The sequence below is a fragment of the Erithacus rubecula genome, assembly GCF_903797595.1.
Source record: "Erithacus rubecula genome assembly, contig: scaffold_131_arrow_ctg1, whole genome shotgun sequence".
NCBI classification, from domain to species: Eukaryota; Metazoa; Chordata; class Aves; order Passeriformes; family Muscicapidae; genus Erithacus; species Erithacus rubecula.
The window spans coordinates 151,318-177,878 of NW_027636163.1; the positions used below are offsets into that span (position 1 = coordinate 151,318).

The 26,561-nt window shown below is 50.0% G+C and overlaps 2 protein-coding genes across 2 annotated transcripts; one reads left to right on the forward strand and one right to left on the reverse strand.

The window, feature by feature from the left end:
• Nucleotides 1–702: 702 nt before the first annotated feature.
• On the reverse strand, nucleotides 703–1,635 carry LOC306815412 (olfactory receptor 14A16-like; the record flags this gene model as incomplete). Its single annotated transcript, XM_079331975.1, has 1 exon — nucleotides 703–1,635. One exon carries the CDS (start codon nucleotides 1,633–1,635, stop codon nucleotides 703–705), a length of 933 nt encoding a protein of 310 aa, XP_079188101.1.
• Nucleotides 1,636–23,971: 22,336 nt separating this feature from the next.
• LOC306815414 (olfactory receptor 14J1-like) lies at nucleotides 23,972–26,293 on the forward strand (the record flags this gene model as incomplete). The annotated part of the gene is made up of 2 exons (XM_079331977.1): nucleotides 23,972–24,086; nucleotides 25,338–26,293. The coding sequence occupies exon 2, from the start codon at nucleotides 25,361–25,363 to the stop codon at nucleotides 26,291–26,293; it is 933 nt and encodes a 310-aa protein (XP_079188103.1). The 5' UTR covers nucleotides 23,972–24,086; nucleotides 25,338–25,360.
• Between the last annotated feature and the right edge of the window lie 268 nt (nucleotides 26,294–26,561).

A 26,561-nucleotide genomic window follows, 5' to 3' on the forward strand; every position in this document is an offset into this window, starting at 1 on the left:
GCTGCTCCTTGCCAGGCTCTCCCCCTTGCAGGGCCCTTGCAGAGCACCAGCCATGCTGTTTGCCCCCAGCCTGCCCACAGCCAGCCTGAGGCTGCTCACAGGGTTTTCTCTGCTCAGCATTGGCCTGGACAAATGTTGTGAAGAGAGCCTGGCCAAGGAGCCTGGAGCCCCCAGGCCCTGCCCTGAGGTGTCAGCGCTGCCCCAGCAGTGTCCATGGCCTGTCCCTGCTGCAGCCCCGGCACTGCCACCCCCAGGGCTGTGCCCGGCCCCGAGAGCACTCAGGCCCTGCAGCAACACGAGGGGCAGGAGGGCAGCGGGGCAGTGGCACGGGAGCAGCACTGGCATCACCAAGAGCTGCTGCTGCTGGGCACAGCTGGTGTGCCAGCACTGCTCTGCCCCATCTCTGCACACAGGCTATGCTGCTGCAGCTACAGTGATGGGAACAAAAGGGGCATCTCTGGACAAAACTTGGCTGGGAGAGAAATCCTTCAGTGTGTTTAAAGCCACGAAGGCTGCAACCCTTTATTGGCACATTTTGTAGCCACAGGAAAGATGGAGAAACATAACGAGCAATGGAACACAGAGTAGTTTTTTAAATGGACAATATGATAAAACTAAAAGGCAAAATAACCCCACAACCAAACCAAGATGAAGTATCAAAGATGGCTGCTGTTGTGTGATTTTCAGAAACTAGCCATCATTTTAATGTTCCTGAAAGCAGCCAGTCATCAGTGTCCAAACTGCAGCCTTGAGCTCCTGGTTCCTCAGGCTGTAGATGAGGGGGTTCAGGGCTGGAGGCACCACTGAGTACAAAATTGACAGTGCCACATCCAGAGATGGGGAGGAGATGGAGAGGGGCTTCAAGTTGGCAAATGTGCCAGTGCTGAGGAACAGGGAGAGCACGGCCAGGTGAGGGAGGCAGGTGGAAAAGGCTTTGTGCCGTCCCTGCTCAGAGGGGATCCTCAGCACAGCCCTGAAGATCTGCACATAGGAGAAAACAATGAACACAAAACAACCAAATGATAAAAATGCATTAAGAGCAATGAGCCCAAGTTCCCTGAGGTAGGAATTAGAGCAGGTGAGCTTGAGGATCTGTGGGACCTCACAGAAGAACTGGCCCAGGGCATTGTCTAGGCAGAGGGCCAGGGAAAATGTATTGACCGTGTTCAGCAGAGCATTGAGAAAGCCACTGGCCCAGGCAGCTGCTGCCATGTGGGCACAAGCTCTGCTGCCCAGGAGGGTCCCGTAGTGCAGGGGTTTGCAGATGGACACGTAGCGGTCATAGCACATGATGGTCAGGAGATAGTACTCTGCTGAAATGAAAAACACAAAGAAAAAGAGCTGTGCAGCACATCCTGCGTAGGAGATGTTCGTGGTGTCCCAGAGGGAATTGTGCATGGCTTTGGGCACAGTGGTGCAGATGCAGCCCAGGTCAGTGAGGGCCAGGTTGAGCAGGAAGAAGAACATGGGGGTGTGCAGGTGGTGGCCGCAGGCTACGGCGCTGATGATGAGGCTGTTGCCCAGGAGGGCAGCCAGGGAGATGCCCAGGAAGAGGCAGAAGTGCAGGAGCTGCAGCTGCCTCGTGTTTGCCAGTGCCAGCAGGAGGAAGTGGCTGATGGAGCTGCTGTTGGACATCGCTCCACTCTGGGCATTCTGAGCTGTTGAAAGAAGACTTTGACAAGGTGGGAATGAATTGTTTGAGTCAATCCTATGAAATATTCTTTAGAATCCTTTCAAAGCATCTTCTCATACTTTGGTAGTAATTTGTAAAATTTTTTTTGTTTTTTTGAGATTATGGTTTTGCTGCTGAGTTGCTGACTCAAATTCAGTATTGCTCACAGCCAGAGCTTTTAGGGTCCCTTTGAGATAAAAGGCCTCTTTGTGCCCCTGTGCAGTCAGACCTGCTGGTCCTACATATCTGCCCTTTGCTCATAACCTCCAGCTTTTACAGGGTTCTAACACATAAAATTTTCTTTAAAAAATATTTTTCAGATTCCAGTTTCAAAATGAATCTCTCTAAACCCCCACCTTTTTTCCTCTGCAGATGGACAGGGAGGGATATTCAGGGCTGGTGTGGCTCTCTACTGCCTGGTGTTGTGCCTACTGGGAGCTATTTCTCTGCAACCAAAGCTTGTCCCTGCCAGTGCTCCCAGAGCCCAGTCCACCCCTGAAAGATCAGCACTGCCCTGCAGACCCCTCCCAGCACTGGGCACTGCCCAGGGACACCTCCCTGCCAGCAGGGCCTTAAGGACAGCTAAGACAAACACAAATGCTGCAAGCCAAGGTTCTGCTACTGCTGTCTGTAGGCAGAGGAGGGTGAGGAGGCACTTTGTGAGGGAGATTTGAGGCAGATCAGCTGATCCCCAGTGGGACAGTGCAGGAGTCTCAGTGACACACACACACCTGACAGCCCCTTTGCCTTGCATTGAGGAGAAAGCTGAGAGCAGCCCTGGCCATGCAGCACCATCTCCACAGCAGGAGGAATCTGTTCTGATGGGGGGGTCACTCCTTCCACCTCTGTCTTCTCCAACAGTCCATGGGGAGGTACCAGGAAGGCGGCACATGCCCTGGGCTGGTCAAGAGCCCTGAGGGCTGATGGAGCTGCTCTGCAGGACAGCCCTGGGCAGCCCTGGCTGCAGACCCAGCTTCAGTCCCTGCAGCCATCCCTGGCAGCAGGAGCCATCCTGCCCTGTCCCTCTGATGGTGCCTAGGGCAACCCTGCTCTGCAGCACATCCTCCTCCTCCTCTGCTTCAGAGAAACTGGGAGAGTCCTCCTAACACATCCCCCAGGCTGTGGGGTGTGCTGGCTCCAGGAGTTCTCTCCAGGAGCACAGGGGACATTGCCCTGCACCCACACACTCACCATGCCCAGGGCTGTGAAGATGTTTCCCCAAGTGAAGTCTCAGCTCAATGTCTTCCCAGTCCTGATTGCATTTAGCTTGTCTGTGCCTGGCTCCTGTCCCCTCAGTGCCTGCAGGCAGTGCCCTCAGCCCTGCTGGGCTGGGAGAGGAGCTGCTCCTCAGCAGAAATGTCTTTTTGAAGCTCTTCTTGGTTGTGCCTAGGAGCTGCCTCTGTGCCAGGAGACCAGCCCAGTTCAGCAGCACAGACACAGCACAAGGATTTTAATGAACCTCACAGGGATTTCGTGCTGTTTACATCAGATTAAGTCCCTCAGTGTGTTAAAGAAACTTCTCAAGACTTCAAAGTTTAATTGGAACACCAAATTTTCCTGAAGATTTAATGGATTCTACTGAGGGATATGTCTGTGAAAGCTGATCAAACTTTGCTATTTTTCAGTGCCCCCATACCCTACTAACTCTTTCCAGTGTGTCAAAATACAGGCTAAAGGACTAGCCTTAGCAATCTCCTTGCTTTGTCTAGTACTCATTACCTCCTCCTTCTTGTCTTATCCTGTTTCCTCCCAAATCTCTCTCCACACAGCCTCACAGTCCTTTCCCAATCTTTCTCCCACACACATGCCTGAGTTGCAGGTATTGAATGTGATTTGCCACACACAAACTTTAGGATCTTAGGTTCAAAATCAGCTTGGTTAGGATGTCTCGATTTACATTGAGGGCATAGACCTTGTCATCTCTCAGAGGAACAATAACAACGTTTTTCACAAATCTTGCACTGTAACAGTAACCATGCAGTGTGCCAACTTCTAGAAGCCCCTAAAGCCTCATAACACCCACAAAATCAAGCTGTTCCTCTTCTCTCTTGAGTGTCCAGACCCTCTTGTGCAGACTCTTCCCAGTCCAAAGCTACCAACCTCCCTGCTGAAGTTCGATATATTCCATCCAGTTAACAACACAGAAAACACAGGGAAAAATTACCAGTTTGCTGCAATTGTAACTTTTGTCACAAGGTGGCAATATTACTCTAAAATACACAATGACCAGTGGCAGCAGGGGACCGGATAAGCCCAAACACCGAGTGTTACAGGGAATGCCGTCCCCCTTAAACAGGAATTCCCCACACACAACCCGAATCCAAAAGTCAAAATCACTGCAGGGAAGGGTATCTCTTTATTAAGGGAGAAAGCATCCACCTCTTGTCAACACAGCACACAGTATACAGCAATTTTAAATGATCACCCAATCACTTTGCTCTTCTCCAGCCATTTCAGTTGCCCAAAATGAAAACACAAATCCATGCTCCCGCTCGCTTCTTCCTAAGTACATCTCACCAATCACACAAACAGTCATTCACAGAGGCAGGACCCAATCAAAATAATGATTGAAATAGCAGCAATAAACAAGGATTTGCCCAGTTCACCCAAAGAACTGCTGGTGGATCTCCCTGACAGAACAAACCCTTTCTGTGGCCACTGCACCCTCCCGATGATTGCAAGCAAAACTGCCCAGGCTTGTGCTGAGCACAGAACGTCTTCTGCATCTTGTCAGCTGCCTTTTAGCCATGTGTAGGCCTGACAGGCATACACATCACTTTAAATGTACAATTTTGTCTGCAGTCCATCAACATGTCTTTTCTGTCCCCATGTTGAGCAGCTGGGGACATGAGGTCCTTCCAGGAAGGTCCCAGAGACATCCATAGCCCAGGTTGCTCTTGCAGCCAGAGTTTCTCATGGCAAACTCGCCAATTGATAGAGAAAATAAGTCTGTCCAGCCAGTTTAAATTAGAAAGTAATATATTTAATACAATGCTTGGCAAGCTCAGGAGAAATCTCCCACAAGGATGTGCAAAATACCCAGGGCTCTTACCTTATTTTTTCCATCAAAATCTTACATATTCATTTAGTTACCCAATATGCCTATGGATATGAGTTACCTAAAACCCCATACACTCACTTTGTATTAAAATTAGCTCAAAGTTCTTTTGCACAGTCCTTGCACTGTTCTTTCCTTCAAATGGGTCAGTGGGTGTTTGAAATGGGTCAGAGGTCTCCTAATGATGAAGTCAGGGAGCCTTTCTTGCCTTCAGCTTTTCACCTTGGTATTGTCCCTAGGTTCTCAGGCCCTTTGTCCATAGTTCAAGTTCCCAACCTGGTTCTGGCTGGTTGCAGGGCCCAGGTGCAGTTATGGTTTCTTCACTTCAACAAAATTCCAACTGCCCAAGTTGACACAACAAAGCCAAGCAAGTGATTTATTTTCTTATCTCTACTGGTTCAGCCACTGATTATTAACTTTCTACATTGATTCTACTCTGATCATTATATGTATAGCTTCTATTCCTCAGCTAAGCTCTTAACCCTTTGATATTTGCCTCAGAATGATGATGCTATGATAGATACAAACACAATCAAGGTGTTGTATCAGGATGCTCTGCCTGGAATGCAGTGAAAACAGCTTGAAAAATGCCCTGTTAGCAAAGATTTCAGTGGTGGATGGAGAAAGGTAGCCATGCTGCTTTTGAATGCTGAGGAAATGCTATAACCAGCCTGACTCATTTAAACTCTTCCTGTCCTTGCTGGGATGGGGAGCCCCTCAGCCTTCCCTGCTCCAGGCTGGACAATCCCAGCACCCTCATCCTCTCCTCACAGCCAAAAGGATCCAGCCCCACCCCGGAGGCCCTTCCCTCCCCCTGCTCCATCTGCCAGACATCTTTCCTGCCCTGGGGAACCCAAACCAGGCCCAGTGACCTGGATGATCCCCGTCCTTGATGTCCTGGTCACTCAGCCCCAGCCCCTTGTCCCCGTGTCAGGCTCTGGGGTGGATTTGTGGAACATCCTTGGTGGAAGCTGTGGCCCAGGTGGAATTGGGGGAACCCAGGGGAATGGGGGACCCTGCTAGGCATGAACAGCATTGCATTTCTCTGAGTAAACTGTGAGTTGATGCTGAGGCAGAGTGACCAGCCAGAATAACTACACAGAAAACACCGAGAAAAATTACCAGTTTGCTACAATTGTAACTTTTGTTACAAGATGGCCATCTTACTCTAAAATACACAATGACCTCCTGCAGTCTGAACTGGAGGCACTGCAGGTCAGGGAAAGACACTCTGTGTCTGGAATGCTCAGTAGATGCTCAGCCCGGGCAGCTCCTGCAGCCCCAGGGCCAGCCCCACTGCCGTGCACAGCAGCAGAGAGTTGGCCCTGGGGCTCTTCAGGCAGCTGCTGCTGCCCCAGGGACAGGGCAGCCTCTTGCCAGGGCTCCTCTGCACCCCAGGGGCTCCTGCTCTGCTCCTGGCACATTCCAGCTGCCCACAGAGCCTGTGCCAGGGGAACACGTCTGTGCTGGCCTGAGCAGCCACTGCTGCAGCCCCTGCCCTGCTCCCAGAGCCCGAGCTGGGGCTGCTGCTCTGCAGAGCACGGGGGCTGTGCTGCCCGGGGCCCTGGGCTGCCTCTGCTGGGCTCTGCTGCTCAGCCTGGGACACAGAGGCAGCTGATGGTGCTCCCTGCACTGACCCCCTCCCACACAGGCTCTGCTGGGGCCATGCAAAGGCTCAGAGGTGCCTGCCTTGTTCCAGGGCTGCCAGATGGCCTTGAGGCTGCCCTGCATCCTCCTGGGGAAGGTGCCTGAGGCTCAGAGCACTCAGTGCCCAGACTCCTTTCCCTGTGCCTGCTGTTTCCCTGGGGCTGCAGAGCTCTCCTGGTCACAGCAGACATTCAGTCCTTGATCTTGGGGTGACCCTACCATGGGCAGGTCTCTTCCCAGTGAGCTCCACTCCCTGCTGTTCCCTGGCACACCCTGTCCCTGCAGGTCCCCTGTGCTCTCCTGGCAGCTCCCAAGGCCCTGCAGACAAACATTGCCCTGCCATCAGCCCTGGAACAAGCTGCAGAAACCCAGCAAGGTTCAGCACACACCATTCACCATCTGATGGGCACTGGCCACCAACCAGCCAAACCTGACCCAGATCTGAGTCCCTTGATGGCCACACTGGGACCCTGATCTCATCCCACTGAGCCCTGGGAGAACAGGGAACACAAGGAGCCTCTTCAGAGTCTGTTCTTTGGGCCTGTTCCTGAGAGTGACTCAGGAGGAGAACAGACTTCCTGCCCTGCCCTCAGGAGATCCCTTTGCTGGTGGAGCTGCTGTGCTGGAGCCCAGCTGTGTCCCAGCAGTGCCCATGGCCTGTCCCTGCCTGTGCTCACAGCAGGGACACGCAGCAGGACAGTGACCAAGCTGCCAGAGCACTGCAGCCTCGCAGCCATAGAAGGGTTGGCAAGAAGAGGGTGGAGTTGGGAAGAGCAGATGTGGGAAGAGTCAGGACCATTTTCCCTGGCTCTGCTACTTTGCTGGGAGTCCCTCCACTTCTGCTCACAGGCACTGCCCTTGCAGAGACAGAGAAGGGCTGGGGAAGCACCTGGGTCACACAGGGCAGAGCAGGACACTTTATTTTACCTCAATGCACAATGCTCATGGCTCCTTACGTCTGTGTTGAACACAAGCACAGTAGATACTGATGTAGCAATACTGTGACTAAAGGCATCCCTTTATGGAAAATACTATGAAAAGTTAAAAAAAAAAAAAGGGGGGGAAAAGTAGAACACACCAAATAGAAACATATGGAACTAAGCAGTCTGGGCAGTCAGTAATGAGTTCCATTCTGAATGCTATGCAGAAACAAACAGGCACTTGATTGTTTCTGGAAACACAGAGTGGTCATATTCCTCAGGGCATTTATACTGTTTTTATACAGTTTTTCATAGCCTGGAGCAGAGGTCTTTCTTTTTGTTGTTGCACATATTCATGTAGTCTTTCTCTGCATTGGGCTGGACAAAACCATGTCTGGGAAATGATGAATTTGGTGAATGCAGATCTCGGTTTATGGGAAGCCGACATTCAGATGTAGCTTTCCTGATGGCTCTGGTTATCTTAATCATCAATAAATGACAGGTGCTCATCACTTGCACACTTTTTGAAAGGGCTATCTTCGAACAAGTAATTATTTGGCTTTTGACTTGGAATTACCACCAGTTGAGAATAATTTCAGAAACCAACAACTCTGGGGACTAATAAGGGTAAATCCTTGCTTTTTGTGTGGGCAGATGATTTTTCATTTTGGACCAGGGTGACAACCAAGTTGGGTCCTTCTCCTCTGTAGAGGGTGCAACAAGAGATGGTATTGTATATCTAATAAAAGGAGACCTATGTGCCCCAGGTGTGCCCTGGAACTCCTGAGATCCTATAATTGGGATGTAGCACATGATCAGTTTGAGATAGTGAATCCAGTCTGTGAGTAAGTTTTAAAGCCAGAGAATTTGGATATTTTTGAAAAAGACTGGGAATGGTGCCAGCTTGGTAAAATGAATTATAAGGCTCCCCTTGTAGTTTAACTTTTTTGTATTTGAGATTGAAGGGTGTATTTATGCAATTTCTGCCTGGTCAAATAGAAGAAGGAAGCAGCCAGCTCTTTGAGTTATTGGAGAAGGGGGATTTCGAATAACTTAGAGGAGAGAGCAGAAAGAATCAGGACTGCGTGTGCTCAGTATTTTCGGAGGGGTTGTCGTTGGGTTGGTCAGCGGGGTGTGGTCAATGGGATTTGTCATTGGGGTGGTCAGTGAGTGTGGTCAGTGGGGTGTTGGTACTGGTTTCTAGGATATGGGTGTGGTCAGTGAGTGTGTGTAGTGGTTATGGTCAGTGGGTGTGATCATTTGGTCATTTGGGTGCTGAGTGGGATGTGGTCAGTGGGTAAGGTCAGCAGGTGTGATCAGTCAGCGGGTGCTCAGTGCGTCACCTGTTCCTATTTCTGTTCCATCATTCCTCCTCTGATGAGGATGGATCCTCAGCCACTAGGAGGATGTTGATGAATTCTACTACTCCAGAGGCTTCTTCTTTCTTGAGCTCTTCAGTTCTGGAATTCAGTGACAAAGGCTCATAAACATCTGTTAAAAATACCCATAAGAAAAGCTCCTGGGGAAAACTTAAGTTTTCAAATCTTTGGTGGTTAATTGGATAGATTTCAAAAATGTATTCCAAATGAATATACTCTATTGAAAACAATGCCGAGAGAAGTGATTTCTCCTGGTTCTTTTCCTGTTTATAGATGGATATCAGAACTGTCCAACTGATATTTACCCCCAGCACTTTCTAATGCAGTCTGAATAGATATGAAAATCAAGACCCTTCATGATGGTCAATCAATCACACTTTGTCCCCATCCCCATCTCCTCCTCACCATTTCCCTGATCCAACCCCTCAGACTCATGTGGATCAGGAACAGTGTAACCAGCAGGCCCAGAGCAGTGATTCTTCCCCTGGGCTCAGCAGTGGCTGGGCAGCTCCTCAAGCACTGTGTCCACTTCTGGGGCCCCAATTTAGGAAGGACTTGGAGGAGCTGGAGAGTGTCCAGAGAAGGGCTACAAGGCTGGTGAGGGATCTGGAACACAAGTCCTGTGAGGATTAGCTGAGGGAGTTGGGGATGTTTATCCTGGAGGAGACTCAGAGGGGATCTTATCACCCTCTACAACTTCCTGACAGGAGGGTGCAGCCAGGTGGAGTTGGGCTCTTTCCCCAGGGTACAGTGACAGGACAAGAGGACACAGGCTTAGAGCTGCCCCAAAGAAGGTTTAGGCTGGACATTAATAAATATTCTTCACAAAGAAGGTGATTGGACATTTGAATGGGCTTCCCAGGGAGGTGGATGAGTCACTGTCCCAGGAATAGTTTCAGCATAGACTGGATGTGACACTGAGTCCCACGGTCTGGGTGACAGGGTGGTTTTAGTTAGTTAGTTGGTTAGTTAGTTAGAAATTTAAGATGTATCATTACAAGTTTGTGAAGTGTTACATGATTGGTTGAAAAATGTACATGGCAGCAAAGCTGTGGGAAGCAAAGCAATTTATGATTGGTGATAAAAGACGCTAACAAAGTTCATAAGAAATATGTGATTGGCTAAAAAACTAATGTAAGGCATTGTAACTAATAATGAGATGGCTTCTGATATTATGGCATTCAGTGTAACACTTTAACGTCTCACTGTTCTGTGAGACTGGTGCAATAAAGCAATAAACTGTCTTTTACAATGTCTCTGAGTTGCCCATCTTTTGTTATAATGATCTTCTGACAGGCATATTTTGGATATCAAGCCTGCCAATTGAAATCAATAGAGATTCCAAGATACCAGGTCTACCCAAAAGAAATCAATAGGGATATAGAGACACCAGGTCTACCCTGTTTAAACCTTGGTGGATTTAGGGACACCCAGCCTATCCATTGAATTCAACAGGACTTTTGTGCAAATTTGGTGCTAAAATGGGTCAATTTGGGTAAAATGTGGGGGACATGTTGGACACAATTCCAGGAATTTCCCTTCCAGGATCATGATGCTGATTTTGTGGAAGTACTGGATGAATTCCTGGAAGCCAGTTCTGAATCCCTGATCCCACACCTGTGACCTGTATTGGAGGTGTGGCTCCAGGTAAGCCCAAAAATCTCCATTTTGAGTCCAAATTCTGGGAAATTCTGAAGCCAAAATCGAGATTTGTTAGCAACAAAATTTTTGGGGCACTGGGTTTAGCCATTGAAGTCAATGGGAATTTACGGACACCAGGTCCACCCAGTCAAAGCAATGAGGATTTTTTGGAAACCAGTTTTGGGGGGCCCTAGTGGTTTTGGTTGATCCCAGTTATCCAAGAGGTACCCAGCTGTATCCAGGTGATTTTTGCCATGATCCAGGATATACTGGGGGCTACCCAGGTGTATCCAGGTGATTTTTGGGGATGTCTAGGTGATGTTTGGAGCACCCAAGTGTCCCGACTCTCCTGGATGGGCTGGGAAAAGATAATGGCCACTGTTGCATCCTTTCAGTCAACATGGACACAGATGACCCTCCGTGGTGGGGGGGCTGTCAGGGGGCACCCCAACACTCAGGGTTACCCCAAAACTCCAGGCAAGGGACCCAGAGGTGGGAGGGAGCCCTGAGTTACCTCAGGAGATGATGCAGCGCAGGTACACCCAGTTGCTCTGGTCTGTGTGGTCGGTGCAGGTGGCATTCTGCACCGGCTCCAGCTCAGAGGTGGGAAAAGAGAGTGCCCCGAAATCTCAGGGGAGCAGCGGGGTCACCCAAATTGATGCACAGAAAAACTTCATAACCCACAAAGTAAATAATAGGTATGTATTTTATTGAGCACTGAGATGCATGGGGGATAGCTCCTCCAAAAACAAGCACACCTTCGGTGACCTGCACCTCTCTTTTTTTCTCTACAAACTAGGATTGCACAGTGCACCTAATACATATTCATTTCCTAATCTCCCCTGGCCCTGCTACGTATTAAAATTAGCTCCATGGCACTTTGTGACTGCACACTGCTCCTTGTTGGTTGTTCTGGTGGCTGTCTGGGATGAAGTAGGCAGTCTTCCTCTCAGTTCGAACTTTTAACCTCACCTTATTTGTATATTAGTCTTAGGTTTCTTTCCAGGCCTTAATACCAGTTTTTGTTGGCTCAGGGGTCTAAGGAATCCCCGTTATCTGGAATGGGCCTCACTCTTCCATCCTGCTTGCACATTCTTGGCCCTCTATCTTATCTTGAAGCCTTGCTCTGACCTGTTCTTGCAAAGACAGTGAATGTTAAGCACTCAGAGTATCTTGCCAGTCCCCTTCTAGTTAAAGCATCCTCCTGTATTTTTACCCTTAACTCATTAATTTTAATTTTAATTTTCCCTGTATCAGTTTCACAATGGCTCCTTGGTTCTATGAGCCCCAGTGCTTCGTCCTTGACCCTTGGTTCCATAGGGGTCAGGAGTCTCGATGGTCCCTCTGATTCCATGAGGCACCAGAGTGTCCCAATGTTCTCTTTGTTTCCATGAGGTTCTGTAGTGTCTCCACGGTGTCCTTGGTTCTGCTGTCCGTGTCACAACTGACCCATGGTTCCATGAGGTTCCCCAGTGTCACCATGGTCGCTGTCAGAGGCTGGATGAGATCAGTGTCCCAGACACCTTGGGATGAGCTGTCAGTCAGTCACACAGTGGGGTGGTGCTGACCCAGGCAATGATTGCTCCAGCAATCACAAGTCCCACCTGGAGGAAGGCCCATGAAGGCCCGGGGGCTTAAAAAAAACACGAAGCACGTTCTCAGTCCAAGTCCCTGCCTGCTCCTGTGGTCTGTGTCACACCAAAGGCAATGCTCCACACTCATCCCTGGAGCCCCAGCCCAGCTCCTGAGTGACGAAATGACCAAAAGTCCTACCTGAGGGAAGTACCTAAGAAGACCAAGGAGAATTTCAGGCAGACCACTAAGCAAGTGCACATCTTGACCCTACCTCAGTTTTGGAATTTCTGTCTGAACAGTACTGGAATCCAAGAGTGTGTATCTCTGTTTCTTTTTTGTCTTTCTCTCTATGTTTTCTATTTCTTCTGTTTCTGTCCTCTTCCAAATTTTGAGTAACTTGGGGAAAGGGGAAATACTAGACAGCATCATGGACTGCTGAGATCCTGCCTGCTTCCCCCTCCCTCCAGAGTGGCCAGACCGGCCCATGACGTACCTGGAATGCTGCCCCTGATAAATTTTTCCAAAAACCCCTGGACCAAGGGGGAGGGGAGGCCATCAGACTGTGAGTGCTGCCTCATAAATTGATATGGTCCTCAAAAATCGTTATGGGAAAACTGTAAGTTGAGGAAGGGATTTTTACAGAGTGATCAGATTTACATTCTCTTGAATGGCTGATTCACTGTGACACAGGGCTGGGAGAAAACTGTTTTCTTGTGGTAAAATCTCCATAGACTGATGAAAAGTTCTCCTCACCCAAGTAAATGGGTGAAAGGCTATTTATAGAGATGGCAAATTGAGTAATCCGTTTCTGTATGTTATCAGTGTGAAAGAAAAGAAGTTGTAGGGGGAGGAGAAATGTTCTGAAACTTTTATTGAGATTTTTTTTTTCTTGTAATTTCTAGTAATAAAGTTTTTTCTTTGTACCTTTTAAAGTTTGAGCTAGTTTTGCCTTTCTCCTAGTCCCATCTCACAGCAGAAAATGAGTAAATAATTCTAGTGGGTGCACTGGCAATTTGGCCAATGTTAAATCCACGACAAACTTAAAATTGAACTCTTCTTTCTTGACCTCTTCAGTTCAGGGATTCAGTGAGAAAAACTCTAAAGTATTTGTTCCAAACACCCAAACAAGAAAAGTCCCTGGGAATAATTTAAGTTTTCAATTCTTCTGTGATTAATTAGACACATTTCAGTAGTGTATTCAAAACGAATATGCTATATACTATATTGAAAACAATGCAGGGAGAAGTATTTTGTCCTGATTTCTTTTTGTATTTATTGATTGATACCAGCAATGTCCAATTGATATTGAACCCCTGAATCTTCTAATGAAGTCTGAATAGATATGAAAATCAAGACCCTTCATGGGTGACAATAAATAACACTTTGTCTCCACCCCCTCCCTCTAATTCCCTCATCCAACACGTGGAACTGCAATGGATCAGGAATGGTGTGACCAGCAGGAACAGGACAGTGATTCTTCTCTTGTGTTCAGCACTAGTTGGGCAGCACCTCAAGTGCTGTGTTCAATTCTGGGCCCCCAATTTAGGAAGGACATGTGTAACGATCCGCCCAAGCCGAGCGGGAGTCGTGACAGGTTCTTTTATGGATCTCAGAGCGCAAAAGACACAGCAGGGAACAAAATCAGTTTACTTTTACAGAAATGCACTTTATTTAGTGCCAACCAAAATGCGATAGTCGGACAGAGAGAGAGGGAGAGAGAGAGAGAGAGAGAAAGGGGGGTCAGGATTATAGCTACCAAGACGGGCAGACGAATCCTGTGGAGCAGCCAATAGATGTCTGTTGCCATCTGGGGAGATCTAGGGACTCTCCTCTGAGAAAGTCACTTTTATAGTCCTTTCCCAAAGCGAGTGGCTTCTGGCCAAAAGGTGGGAAGATTTATGGTCTATTGTATGTGGATCTCGTTACCCTGAGGAACAGGTGGAAACAGGACATTTCAAGGAACACCAAACCATCCTTGTTGTTATGAACACACGCAGGGTAGCCCATACTGGACCAGTCCATTGTTCTTCCATCTGTGGGAGCTTTGTTGAGTAAACACCCTGTGACTAGTTGTCATGAGAAACCAGTCCTGGTAGGCATCACCTGCAGAACAGTCACTTGGTGTTTCTCCCATCCCTGGCCAGCGCAGGCCTCAGGCGAGGGTCGTTGGGCAGAAACAGACGAGAGGCTCAGATGGACTCTCACAGTGCCCAGAGCCTTCCTGCAACCTTACCCCTGGAGCTGCTGCTTCCCTGCAGCCCTGGCCATGTACAGCAGCAGAACCTGGTGTGTCCTGAGCAGCAGTGCCAGCTCAGGGCTCTGTGGGGAGCAGGGGCTGGGACAGCAAGACAAGCCAGCCCAGCCAGCCAGGACACAATCAGCTGGGAAAAGGGATGTCCAGGGAGAGGAGCAAGGGAGCGTTTCTGCACCTGCAGGGAGGAATGCAGAGGAAGCAGCTGCTGCAGCTCTGGCCAAGCCCCTTTATCCCTGCCCAGGAGTGCTGTGCTGGCCTGGGGAGAGAGAGGGGCTGGCACTGAGCAAGCAGAGGCAGCCTGTGCTGGGCATCTCCTGGAGCCAGGACCAGCAGTTCTGCACTGTCACTGAGCTCCATTTCCTCTGCCATGGGGAGCTCCAGCCCTGGGGCTGATGTGGAGGCTGACCTCCCTCTCTGCCCCTCAGCAGTTGCCGAGTCCTTCAAGGGGGCCAAGGCTATGGGGTGAGTGCCCCTACTGCTGGAGCATCCCAGAGTGGGCACTGTCATGAATCTCACACAAAATGGGCTGCTGGTCTGGTCTGGTCTGGTCTGGGCTGGACTGGACTGGGCAGAGCTGGGCTGGGCAGGGCTGGGCTGGGCAGAGCTGGGCTAGACTGGGAAGTGCCCAGGAGATAAAACCCACTTGTGTCAGCTGAGTTGTGTGACTCTGCAGGGCCAGGACACGTTCCAGCAGGTATGTGGTGATGTGCCAGTGCCCTTGCAGGGATCTCAGGCAAATGCAGCACTGAGGAGGTTGGTCTGTGGCCTTGGTGGCATGGTCAGCCTGAGAAGGTGCTCCAGGCAGGGCTTTGAGCATCCCTCCAGCCTCTTTCATCAGATGCTTTCAGACCAGGGAACTCCCCCCAGTTTCTTAGTCCATTTGTTCTGTGGTTATCTCCCTCCTGCTGCTGATTTCAGCACTGCTGTAGGGGCAGCATCAGCCCTGTCTGATCTCCCTCTTCACCCAGCCCTTGGCAGACCCCAGAGAAGGGCTCTCTGTCATCCCTGGCATGGGTGGGTGGTGGGATGGGACACTGAGGTCTTGAGTGGACACTCTGGTGGGTAATATTTGCCCACCCAAAACACTCCCTGTGCTGTGCCATGTCTCTTGAAAGGGATGTGGGGCCTCTGTTAGCCAGGGGGGCTGTGCTGCCTCAGGCACAAATGCCAGGCATGAGCCATGGCACAAAGACCAGGAGGAGGAATTCATAAATCTGACCTCAGTGTGTGTTCATGTGTTTAGGAAAGCCAAAGCTCAGCTGGAGCTGATGAAGGCTGCAGGCAACATCCAGGGCAAAGTCAATTCAGTCACTGTGTTTGCAGTAAATGGCTGCAAAAGGAACAATCTGCTGCTAAATGAGGCAGGAAGGGGCAAATCTAGGATAATAGAATGGCTTGGGTTGGAATCCTAAAGATTATCCAGTTCCAATCTCCTGCCATGGGCAGGGACTGCTCCCACTGGACCAGATTGCTCCATCCAACCTGGCCTGAACTCCTCCAGAGGTGGGGAGTCTGCAACCTCTCTGGGTAACCTGTGCAAGGGCCTCACCACCTCACTGGGAAGATTTCTTCCCAATGTCCCATCTAAACATGCCCTCCTTCACCTCATGGCCATTTCCCCTTGTCCTGTCACTCCAGGCCTTTGTTGGAAGTCCTTTCCAGTTCTCTCAAAGCCCATTTTGGTGCTGGGATGGGCTCTAACATCTCCCTGAGCCTTCTTGTGCCCAGGCTCTCTCAGCCTGGCTCCAGAGCTGAGGGGTTACAGCCCTCAAATGTCCACTGTGACACTGCAGGGTTCCTGGGTTCACAACAAGGGACTGTTGTGACACAGCAGAGCCTCATGGAACCAAGGAGAGCATTGTGTCACTGCAAGGACTCATGGCATCAAGGAACCCATGTGACAGAGGGGTGACAATAATCCATTCCCTGAAATCATCAACATATATTCCATTCACTTCACAGATTTGTTGTTATGTTCTGGGGGTCTCTTTGGTGGTCTCTGGGGGCTGGTAATGTCAGTCACATCTGACTGCTCAAAAACTGTTAAAAGTTGGCACAACTGGAGCTGGTTTCTTTCCAATTGTCCTCACACAATGGGAACTGTGCAGTTCCATGGGCCAGTGGGTTTTGAAGAACAAGCCTTGTGTGTGCTCCCCAGGTAGAGATGGTTTTTTATAAGGTAACATCCCCACTTTGATGCTTGTGAAGATTCTCTTAAAGCCTTCCTAAGCCTCACATCAGTGTCTGCTGGAATTCCATCTTTCCCCATTCTCCAGCAGCCATGCATTTCCCCTCTCCAACATTGCTCCCCAGCACATCCATGGAGGCTCTTTGGGCTCTTGGTTTTTCCTGCAGCCCCCAAGGCCAGCTGAGTTCTGTCCTTGCCACAACCAGCCCTGTCCAGCACAGGCAACGCAGAGCAATTCCTTGTGTGTGCCTGGCCTTGCTGTTAGACCCAGCAGTGGCTCCGTGGCCCCTTTGTGCCCCTGCCCCAGCCATGGTGGCACAGCCCCTGTGCAGCCCAGCCCAGGACAGGAGCATTGCGGGTGGGAACGGCCCCTGTGCCATGGTGCCCACAGCAGCCCTGAGGCTCTGCCCCATGGCCTCCCTGCTGGGCAGCCTCTGCCAGCTCCTGCACAGCCCATGGCACCTGTGGGCTGCACTGACAGCTCTGCCCCGGGCTCTGCCGGGCTCTGGGCCAGCAGAGAGGACGGGCAGGGCTGGCCATGGCTGGGAACAGGCCCTGAGCCCCGCAGGAGGATGGAGCTGGGCCACAGCCAAACTCAGCCCAGGGCAAACCTGGGCTCAGCAGCCAGGGCTGGCAATGACTGGGGACAGAGGCTGGCGGTGACAAATGTCCTGGGCCCCCTCCCTGCTCTGTGCATGCCACCAAGGGCACAGAGCAGCCTCCTCTCTGGGCCACTTGCCTGTTTCCAATGCCTTCCACAGGCACTGGCCCTGCCCCACAAGGGCTGGGCTGAGTCCTGCCACTGCATGCTCAGCCAGGCTGAGATGGACACTGTTGCTTTCTCTGGCAGGCTCTCTCAGGCCAGGCCAGCCCCCTGCAAGCTGTGCCAGCTGCCCTGAGCTCTGTGCAGCACCAAGGGCCTCTCCCCAGCACAGCCCAGCTGGCTCTGGCCCCACAGCTCTGCTCAGGGCAGGGGGCTCTGGGCAGTGGCCCCACGGCCTCAGCCCCTGGCAAGGGCACAGCAGCAGCTGCAGCTCAGACAAGACTCAACACCAGCCATGGGCAAGGTGCTTGGCCAAGGCAAAAGGAGGCTCCCTGTGTGCCCTGCTCCCCTCTCCCTGAGCTCCTGAGAGCTCTGCAGCCCCTGCTGCCATCCCATCTGCCCAGGCCAGCACAACAGCCCCGGCCTTGGGTACCTGCAGAGCTGCTCCTGCTCCAGGCCCAGGGCCCATCCCAGAGCTGGGGCAGCCACAAAGCTGTGCTCATTTCTGTTTACTCCTGCTCTGATGAGGATGGATCCTCAGCCATCTGGAGATTGCTGATTACTTTTATTATTCCAGATGCTGTTTTCTTCTTGAGCTCCTCAATTCAGTAATTCAGTGAGAAAAGCCCACAAAATTTTGTTCAAAACGCCCAAACAAGAAAAGCCCCTGAGAATAATTTAACTTTTCTTTTCTTATGTGGTTAATTAGACAGATTTCAGAAAGTATATTTAAAGTAAATATACTATATTGAAAACCATGCAGAGAAAACTGCTTTTTCTTGTTTTCTTTTAATTTTATATATGGATATCATCAATATCCAATTGACATTGACTCCCAGCCCCTTCTAATGCAGTCTCAGTAGGTATGAAAAACATGATCCTTCAAAACTGACAATCAATAACTATTTGTCCCCACTGCTCCCCACCGTTTCCCTCATTCAGCCCCCGGGACTTTTATGGATCAGGAATGGTGTGGCCAACAAATGCGGGCAGTGATTCTTCCCCTGTTCTCGGCAATACTTGGGCAGCTCATCAAGTGTTGTGTCCAGTACTGTGTCCCCCAATTTAGGATGGACCTGGAGGGGCTGGAACATATCCAGAGAAGGGCAACAAGGCTGGTGAGGGGTCTGGAACACAAGTCCTGTGAGGAGAGGCTGAAGGAGCTGGGGTTGTTTATTCTGGAGAAGAGGAGGCTCAGGGGAGACTTCATCACTCTCTACAACTCCATGACAGGAGGGTGCAGCCAGGGAGTGACGGGGTCTCCTCCCAGGGAACAGAAACAGGAAAAGGGGTCTTAGACTTAGGCTTCACCAGAGAAGGTTTAAGCTGGATATTTGGAAATATTCTTCACAAAAATGGTGATTGGCCATTGGAATGGTCTGCCCAGGAAATGGATGAGTCACCATCCCTGGAAGTGTTTCAGCATAGACTGGATGTGGCAATGAGTGCCATGGTCTGGGTGCAAAGTGGGTGTTGGGTCACAGGTTGTACTCGATGCTCTAAAAGGTCTTTTGAAGCCTGGGTGATTCTGTGATGATTGTGACACTGCAGGGCCCTGGGGAAGCAAGGGACCATTGTGACACTGCGAGCCCCATGGAACTGAGAGGACCATGGTGACACTGTGTACGACATGGCACCACAGAGCCAAGGGGCCATTGTGACATTGTGGGGCTACATGGAAGCAAGGAGTCCATTGTGACACTCTGGGTCCTCGTGGAACCACAGAGGCCACTGTGACACTGCAATGCCTGGTGGAACCATGCAGAGCATTGTGACAGAGCAGGACCTTGTGTAATGATAGTCCATTGTGACACTGCAGGGCCCCATGGAACCAAGGGGCCAGTGTTGCTCCTCAGGGACTCATGAAATTGTTGCCTTTAGGAGCTGGAACGGAGATCAGAGAGAGTTAGGAGAAATAAAATGGGTATTTATTGATAGGCCTTCAAAGGCCACACCCTGGCAGTTCCATTGCCACAGTGTGGTCCCTGCCGTGCTTGATTGGCTCTAAGATGGAAGTAGAAGAGAGCTTGGTCACATGATTACACATTTTTATAGACTTCAGTCCATTTACGTACAAGAGTCAAACATCCAATTAATAGTTTCAAATCGTACGGTATAATCCTCCTCTTCTCCTGGCTGGCCCACCCTCCTCTTCTCACGTTGTTTATACTTAGGACATGGAGTCTCAAGAAACTGTCCTTGAGCCCATAGCTGGAATCAGACTATTTCGCCTTTATCACCCTAAAGCACAACAGAAAGCATACCCAAGCAGAACAGAAAACTCAGAACTTAAGGCATCAACATAAAGGAAACATCTTAGATGCCGTCGTGCCTCTTTGGAACAAGAGGCCATTGTTACACTGTGGGGCCAAGGATTCAAGGCACTTTGTGACACCAAGGGGTCCCATGGAACCAAAAGGACGTTGTGACACTGGGAGGCCTCATAGAATCATGGATGCCATTGTGATACTCCAGGACCTCATGGAACTGTGGTGACACCAAGTATACTGTGAGTGTCGATCTGCTGGAGGGTAGGAGGGTCTGCAGAAGGACCTGGACAGGCTGAATCCGAGGCCCAAATCCAACAACGTGAGATCTAACAAGACCAAGTTTTGGGTCCTTCACTTTGGCTGCAACAGCCCTTGCAGTACTACAGGCTGGGGACGACCACCAGAGGGACCAACAAGGAGCAGTGTGCAGTTGCAAGGAAACATGGAGCTAATTTCAATACGAGGCAGGGACAGGCGAGACTAGGAAAGAATATTTATTAGTTGTATTGAGTAATCCTAATTTGTAGAGAATAAAAAGACTGGCACAGGTCGCTCAAGTTGTGTACGCTTTTGTAAGAGCTATCCCCATGCACCACAGTGCTGAGTAAAATACATACCTATAACTTATTTTGTGGGTTATAGATTTTTTTTTTGCATTGATTTCAGTGACCTGCTGCCCTCCTGAGGTTTTGGGTGCCCTCTTTGCCCCCTCCAGAGCTGGAGCTGGTGCAGAACACCATCCTCACAGACTTTGCAGACCAAAGCACCTGGGTGTACCTGCGCTGCACCTTGTCCTGAGGTAACTTGGGGCTCCCTCCTACCCCTGGGGCCCTCACCTGGAGTTTTGGGGGGCCCACCGACAGCCCCCCCACTGTTGAGGGTCATCTGTGTCCCCATGGAATGGGAAGATGCAACAGCAGCCATCATATTCTCTAATCCCATCAGGTGAGTCAGGACACTTGGGGTGTCCCGTCTTTGAGGTATATCAGGGTACCCCTGAAAATCACCTGAGTGCTCTCAAAAGTCACCTGGATACACATGGGTCCCCCCAAAATCACCTGGGTACTTTCAAAAATCATCTGGATACACTTGGATACCACTTGGACATCTGGATCTTGAAACCTCTGGGGCTCCCAAAAACTGGTGTCCCAAAAATGCTCATTGTTTTGAAAAGGTAGACCTCGTTTCCCTAAAATTCCTATTGACTTTAATGGATAGACCTGGTGGCCCTAAATTCATATTGATTTCACAGGGGGCCTGTTTATCCTCATCTCTCCTAATACCGCCCAGTGGTCCCACTTTTGCACCAGTGCTCCCAGTAACCCCAGTGCCCCTCCTTAGATGCTCCTGGTGCTCCCAGTTTAACCAGTAGCCATTTCTGATCAGACTCTATTAATGGGTAAATCTGGTGTCCTTCAATGCCCAAATGATTTCAGTGGGGTAGACCTGGTGCTCCCCAACCCCCATTGACTTCAGTGGGTTGATCCGATGTCCCAAAATTTTTGGTGCTAAAAATGCCAGTTTTGGACTTGGAATTCCCAGTTTTTGGGGCTGAAAATGGAGATTTACCTGAAGGCACAGCTCCGGCACAGACCCCAGATGAGGGTCAGGGATTTGACATTGGCTTCCAGGAATTCATCCAGGACTTCAACACCGTGATCCTGGAGCGGAAATTCCAGGAATTCAGCACAAGATTTCCCCTAAATTTTTCCAATTTCCCCCATTTTAGCACCAAATTTCTGCAAAGTCTGATTGACTTTAATGAGGTAGACTTGGTTTCCCTATATGCCCTTTGCTTTCAATAGGTAGACCTGATTTCCAAAAAATCCCAGCAGTGAGATTAATGTTACAAGACTTGAGGCAACTGAGAGATGTTTAAAAGATGGCTTATTGCTTTATTGCATCAGTCTCATAGAAGGGTGAGACATTAGAGGCGTTATATCCAACGTCATAATATCAGAAACTTTCTAATTCTTAGTTACAATTCCTTATGTTAGTTTTTTTAGCCAATCAAATACTGCTATGAAGTTTGCTAGTGTCTTTTTACACCAATCCTTAATTGTTTTGCTTCTCATGGCTTTGCTGAAATAGGTAGCTTTGCCACCAATCATATAACACTTCACAAACCTACATTGATACATCTTAAACTTCTAACTGACCTTATAACAGGTTCTAGTGCTAAACTTAAAAATCTTTTACTATCTTGCTTAACATACTGCTTTGCTTACATAATACATACTTATGTTTGCTTAAAACATATTTTTACTTAAACTACGAACTTATATTTTTGTTTGATGACTGTTTTACTTTAAAGCTCTAAATCTCTAAGCCTTCTCCAAGGTCTTAGGTTAAACATTGTATCCATCTCTATCTCTGAGCCTGTATGCACAAGGCCCTGAGAGCTCACCATGCCTGCATCTATCACATTGTGCTACACTAACGGACCCTTGGTTCCATGGGGATTCACAATGGCAAAAGGGTCTCCTTGGTTCCACAAGATCCTGCAGAGCCCCTTGATTCAACAAGGCCTCAAAGAGTCATCATAGCCTCCAGGATTCCATGAGACCCCACAGTGTCACAATGGCCCCTTGGTTCTATTGAGCCCCACAGTGTCACTGTGGATTCCTTGGTTTCATAAGGCCCTGAAATGCCACGATGACCTATTTGTTTCATAAAGCCTCAAAGTCTATAAATGGCCTCCATGGTTTCATGAGGCCCTGCTCTACCACAATGGACCCTCAGCTCCATGAAGCCTCATAGTGTCAAAATGGTCTCCTTGGTTCTGCAACGTCAGAATGCCCCCTTGGTCGCCTGGCTGTCACAAGTGTCGCTCTTGTGCCCTTGGTTCCATGGGGCCCTGCAGTGCCACAATGGACTTTTGGTTCCGTGATTCCCCACAGTCTAACAATGGCCCCTTGGTCACAATGCACTTCTGCTTCCATGAGCTTTCCTACTCTCAGCAACAGTTCTGCAATGTCACCATGGACCCTTTGTTCCACAAGGTTCTGTAGTATAACATGGTCACCTTGGTTCTGTGAGGTTCTGCAGTGCCACAATGCACCCCTGGTTGCAGGAGGTTTTATAGTGTCACCATGGCCTCCTTGGATCTGCAATAGAACAATGGACCACTGGCTCCATGTGGCCTCACAGTGTCACAATGACCCCTTGGTTCCATGAGGCCTTTCTCTGTCACAAGGTATTTTTGGTTTCATGAGGTTTCTCAGTGCCACTGTAGTCTCCTTGGATCTGCAGTGTCATAAAGGACCATAGGTTCCACGTGGCCCCTCTCTGTCAAAATGGATTTTGGTTCCATGAGCTCCCATATTGTCAAAGAGCCCTTTGTTCCTTGAAGTTCCATAGTGGAACAGTTGACTCCTTGATTCTGTGAGGCCCCCTGTCATCAAATCCCCAGTTATTAGAATAAAATTCCTTAACATTAATTGGTGCTTAAGAAGGCATCATTTTTTTTCAGGCCTCAGGTCCAATGTGGGATACTCCTAACCTTAAGTGGACATGTAATTTTACAACTGTGTTGCTTGTATTCAGTTGCTACATTTGTATTACAATTTAAGTATTTCCATAAAAGCCTCCCCTAACTCTCAGGTTCAGTCCTCCTTTTTTCTATCACTGCTCCCTTGAGCCAGATGTCTTCTGCTCTTCCTTCCCTGCTGGGAAAGCAGCCCCTGAATGCTTTGATCCTGTGTTGAATGTTCAGAGTAAAATGTTTGCAGAAAAACTTGAATTAAACATTTTGGTATCATGGCCAAGGCTTTGTGTGGCCAGGCAGAGGCAGGCAGGACACAGAGCTGTCAGCAAAGGAAGGGCCAGCGAGGTGGGGCAGCCGGGGGATGATGACAGCCTGCAGGGACAGACGCGCAGGGCATGGACACCATAGCACAGCCTGGGCTGCAGAGGGCACAGGGATGGGCAGCAGCTGAAAGGCCCTGCCAGAGCCAACTGCTGCAGCACTTGGGCCATGGCTGCTGGCCCTGGGCCTGAGGCCAGCAGGGGACAAGTGAGCCTTGCTGTTCTGGGGCCTCATTGCCTCCTGTCCCTGCTCAGCAGCCTGGCAGGGGCCGCCCCATGGTCCTGCCCTTGGCATTGCACATCCCCAGAACCCAGTGGCCCTGGGAAGAGCCCTGAGCAATGAGGGAGGGACAGGATGTGCCTTGCCAGGGGCTGGGGCTCAGCCCTTGGTCCTTTGAATTCATGAAAATCATCCAGGATTTCTCAGCATCAGAGTCACTTTCCCTTGTTTGTCCCCACCTGTGATCACTGCTCCAGTGTTCTGCTCTAACTGGAAGCTGGGGACATTTTCTCAGATGTGTCCCTTAGTGGGACCGATTAAAACTTCAAGAATCTTTCAAGTTTCAATTTAACTTTCAGTTCTTGAGAAGTTTTGAATAGTCTCTCAGGGAGTGAGTCTGATGCAAACAGCACCGAAGCCCTGAGGGGGTCATTAAAGTCCTTTTACTGTATCTTTGCTGCTGAACTGGGCTGGGCTCCTGGCATAGAGGGTGATCCTAGCAACCATGAAGAGCTTCAAAAAGACATCTCTACTGATAAGCATCTCCTCTTCCAGCCCAGCAGGGCTCAACGCACCGCTTGCAGGCACTGAGGGGACAGGAGCCAGGCACAGACAGGCTAAAGGCAATCAGGACTGGGAAGACATTGAGCTGAGACTTCACTTGGGGAAACATCTTCACAGCCCTGGACATGGTGAGTGTGTGGGTGCAGGGCAATGTCCCCTGTGCTCCTGGAGGGATCTCCTGGAGCCAGCACAGCCCACAGCCTGGGGGATGTGTCAGGAGGACTCTCCCAGTTTCTCTGAGGCACAGGAGGAGGAGGATGTGCTGGAGAGCAGGGCTGCCCTGGGCACCGTCAGAGGGACAGGGCAGGATGGCTCCTGCTGTCAGGGATGGCTGCAGGGGATGAGGCTGAGGCTGCAGCCAGGGCTGCCCAGGGCTGTCCTGCAGAGCAGCTCCTGCAGCCCTCAGGGCTCTTGGCCAAGCCCAGGGCATGTGCCACCTGCCAGGGACAGCTCTGAGCCTGTCTGACAGCTCCCCATGGACTGTGGGGAGAAGTTGGAGGTGGAAGGAGCCACCCCCATCAGGGCAGATTCCTCCTGCTGTGCAGATGGTGCTGCATGGCCAGGGCTGCTCTCAGCTTTCTCCTCAAGGCAAGGGAAAGGGGCTGTCAGGTGTGTCTGTGTCACTGAGACTCCTGCACTGTCCCACTGGGCATCAGCAGATCTGCCTCACATCTCCCTCACAAAGTGCCTCCTCACCCTCCTCTGCCTACAGACAGCAGCAGCAGCACCTTGGCTTGCATCATCTCAGTTTCTGTGAGCTGCCCTTAAGGCCCTGCTGGCAGGGAGATGTCCCTGGGCAGTGCCCTGTGCTGGGAGGGGTGTGCAGGGCAGAGCTGAGCCCCCAGGGCTGGGCTGGGCTCTGGCAGCACTAGCAGAGACAAGACTTGGATAGAGAAGCTCCCAGAGGGTACAATTCCAGGTAGCAGAAAGCCAGATCAAACCTGGATACCCTCCATCTTCAGGTGCCTAGGGAAAGAGAGAAGGGTTCAGAGAAATTGACTTTGAAACCGGACATTTCAAAGAGTCCTCTTTATTTCTGCAGAAAATTTTAAGTGCAGTCACCCTGAAAGAGAGAGAGGTGTAATCACCAAGTGCCAGCTGTGGGGGCCCCCAGGTGTGACTGCTCTGGGAGTGGGAGTCCTTTTTTCTCTCTGGGATTCCCAATGTTCAGGCTGAGAGCAATGCTGAAAGAGGATTTCTGTCCCTTCAAGGAAGGGGGCAATACATTAACAGCAAAACCCACAGATTAAAAATTTAAAAAATAGGAAGTGACATATCTCCAAAGAAAGAGAAATATTTTTGAGTAAATTACTGAGGTAAAAAGCATAGGATTGACTCATGGAAACCTGTCTCAGCGTATCAATGTCTCCTTTCAACAGTCCACAATGTCCAGAGTGAAGCAATGTCCAACAGCAGCTCCATCAGCCACTTCCTCCTGCTGGCACTGGCAGACACGCGGCAGCTGCAGCTCCTGCACTTCTGCCTCTTCCTGGCCATCTCCCTGGCTGCCCTCCTGGCCAACGGCCTCATCATCAGCGCCGTAGCCTGCGGCCACCACCTGCACACCCCCATGTTCTTCTTCCTGCTCAACCTGGCCCTCACTGACCTGGGCTGCATCTGCACCACTGTGCCCAAAGCCATGCACAATTCCCTCTGGGGCACCAGGACTATCTCCTATGCTGGATGTGCTGCTCAGGTGTTCTTCTTTCTTTTCTTCTTTTCAGCAGAGTTTTCCCTCCTGACCATCATGTGCTACGACCGCTACGTGTCCATCTGCAAACCCCTGCACTACGGGACCCTCCTGGGCAGCAGAGCTTGTGCCCACATGGCAGCAGCTGCCTGGGCCAGTGCCTTTCTCAATGCTCTGCTGCACACAGCCAATACATTTTCCCTGTCCCTGTGCCAGGGCAATGCCCTGGGCCAGTTCTTCTGTGAAATCCCACACATCCTCAACCTCACCTGCTCAAATTCCTACCTCAGGGAACTTGGGTTTCTTGCTGTTAGTGTCTCCTTAGTATTTGGTTGTTTTGTGTTCATTGTTTTCTCCTATGTTCAGATCTTCAGGGCTGTGCTGAGGATCCCCTCTGAGCAGGGATGGCACAAAGCCTTTTCCACCTGCCTCCCTCACCTGGCTGTGGTCTCCCTATTTATCAGCACTGCCACATTTGCTCACCTGAAGCCCCCCTCCATCTCCTCCCCATCCCTGGATCTGTCACTCTCAGTTCTGTACTCAGTGGTGCCACCAACCCTGAACCCCCTCATCTACAGCCTGAGGAACCAGGAGCTCAAGGATGGCTTGAGGAAAATCATCATGAATTATTCTCAGAAAAAATAAACTCTCATTCTCTTGTATCACTATTATAATATTACTCATTAATGCCCACTCTATATCCTGTGGTGTTTGGTTTGTTTGTTTTTTTCTGGCACAGGTATGACACATTTTAGAGTTTTTTCACAAGAAAATCTTTATCTTTACTATTTTTAATTCAGTATTTGCATTTGTAGTGGGAACCATAGACTATATAATCCTGGACTTGTACTACATATGTGCTTACACAAAAGAAATAACTTGGTATTGCTGTGTTTGCCTGTCATCTTTCCTC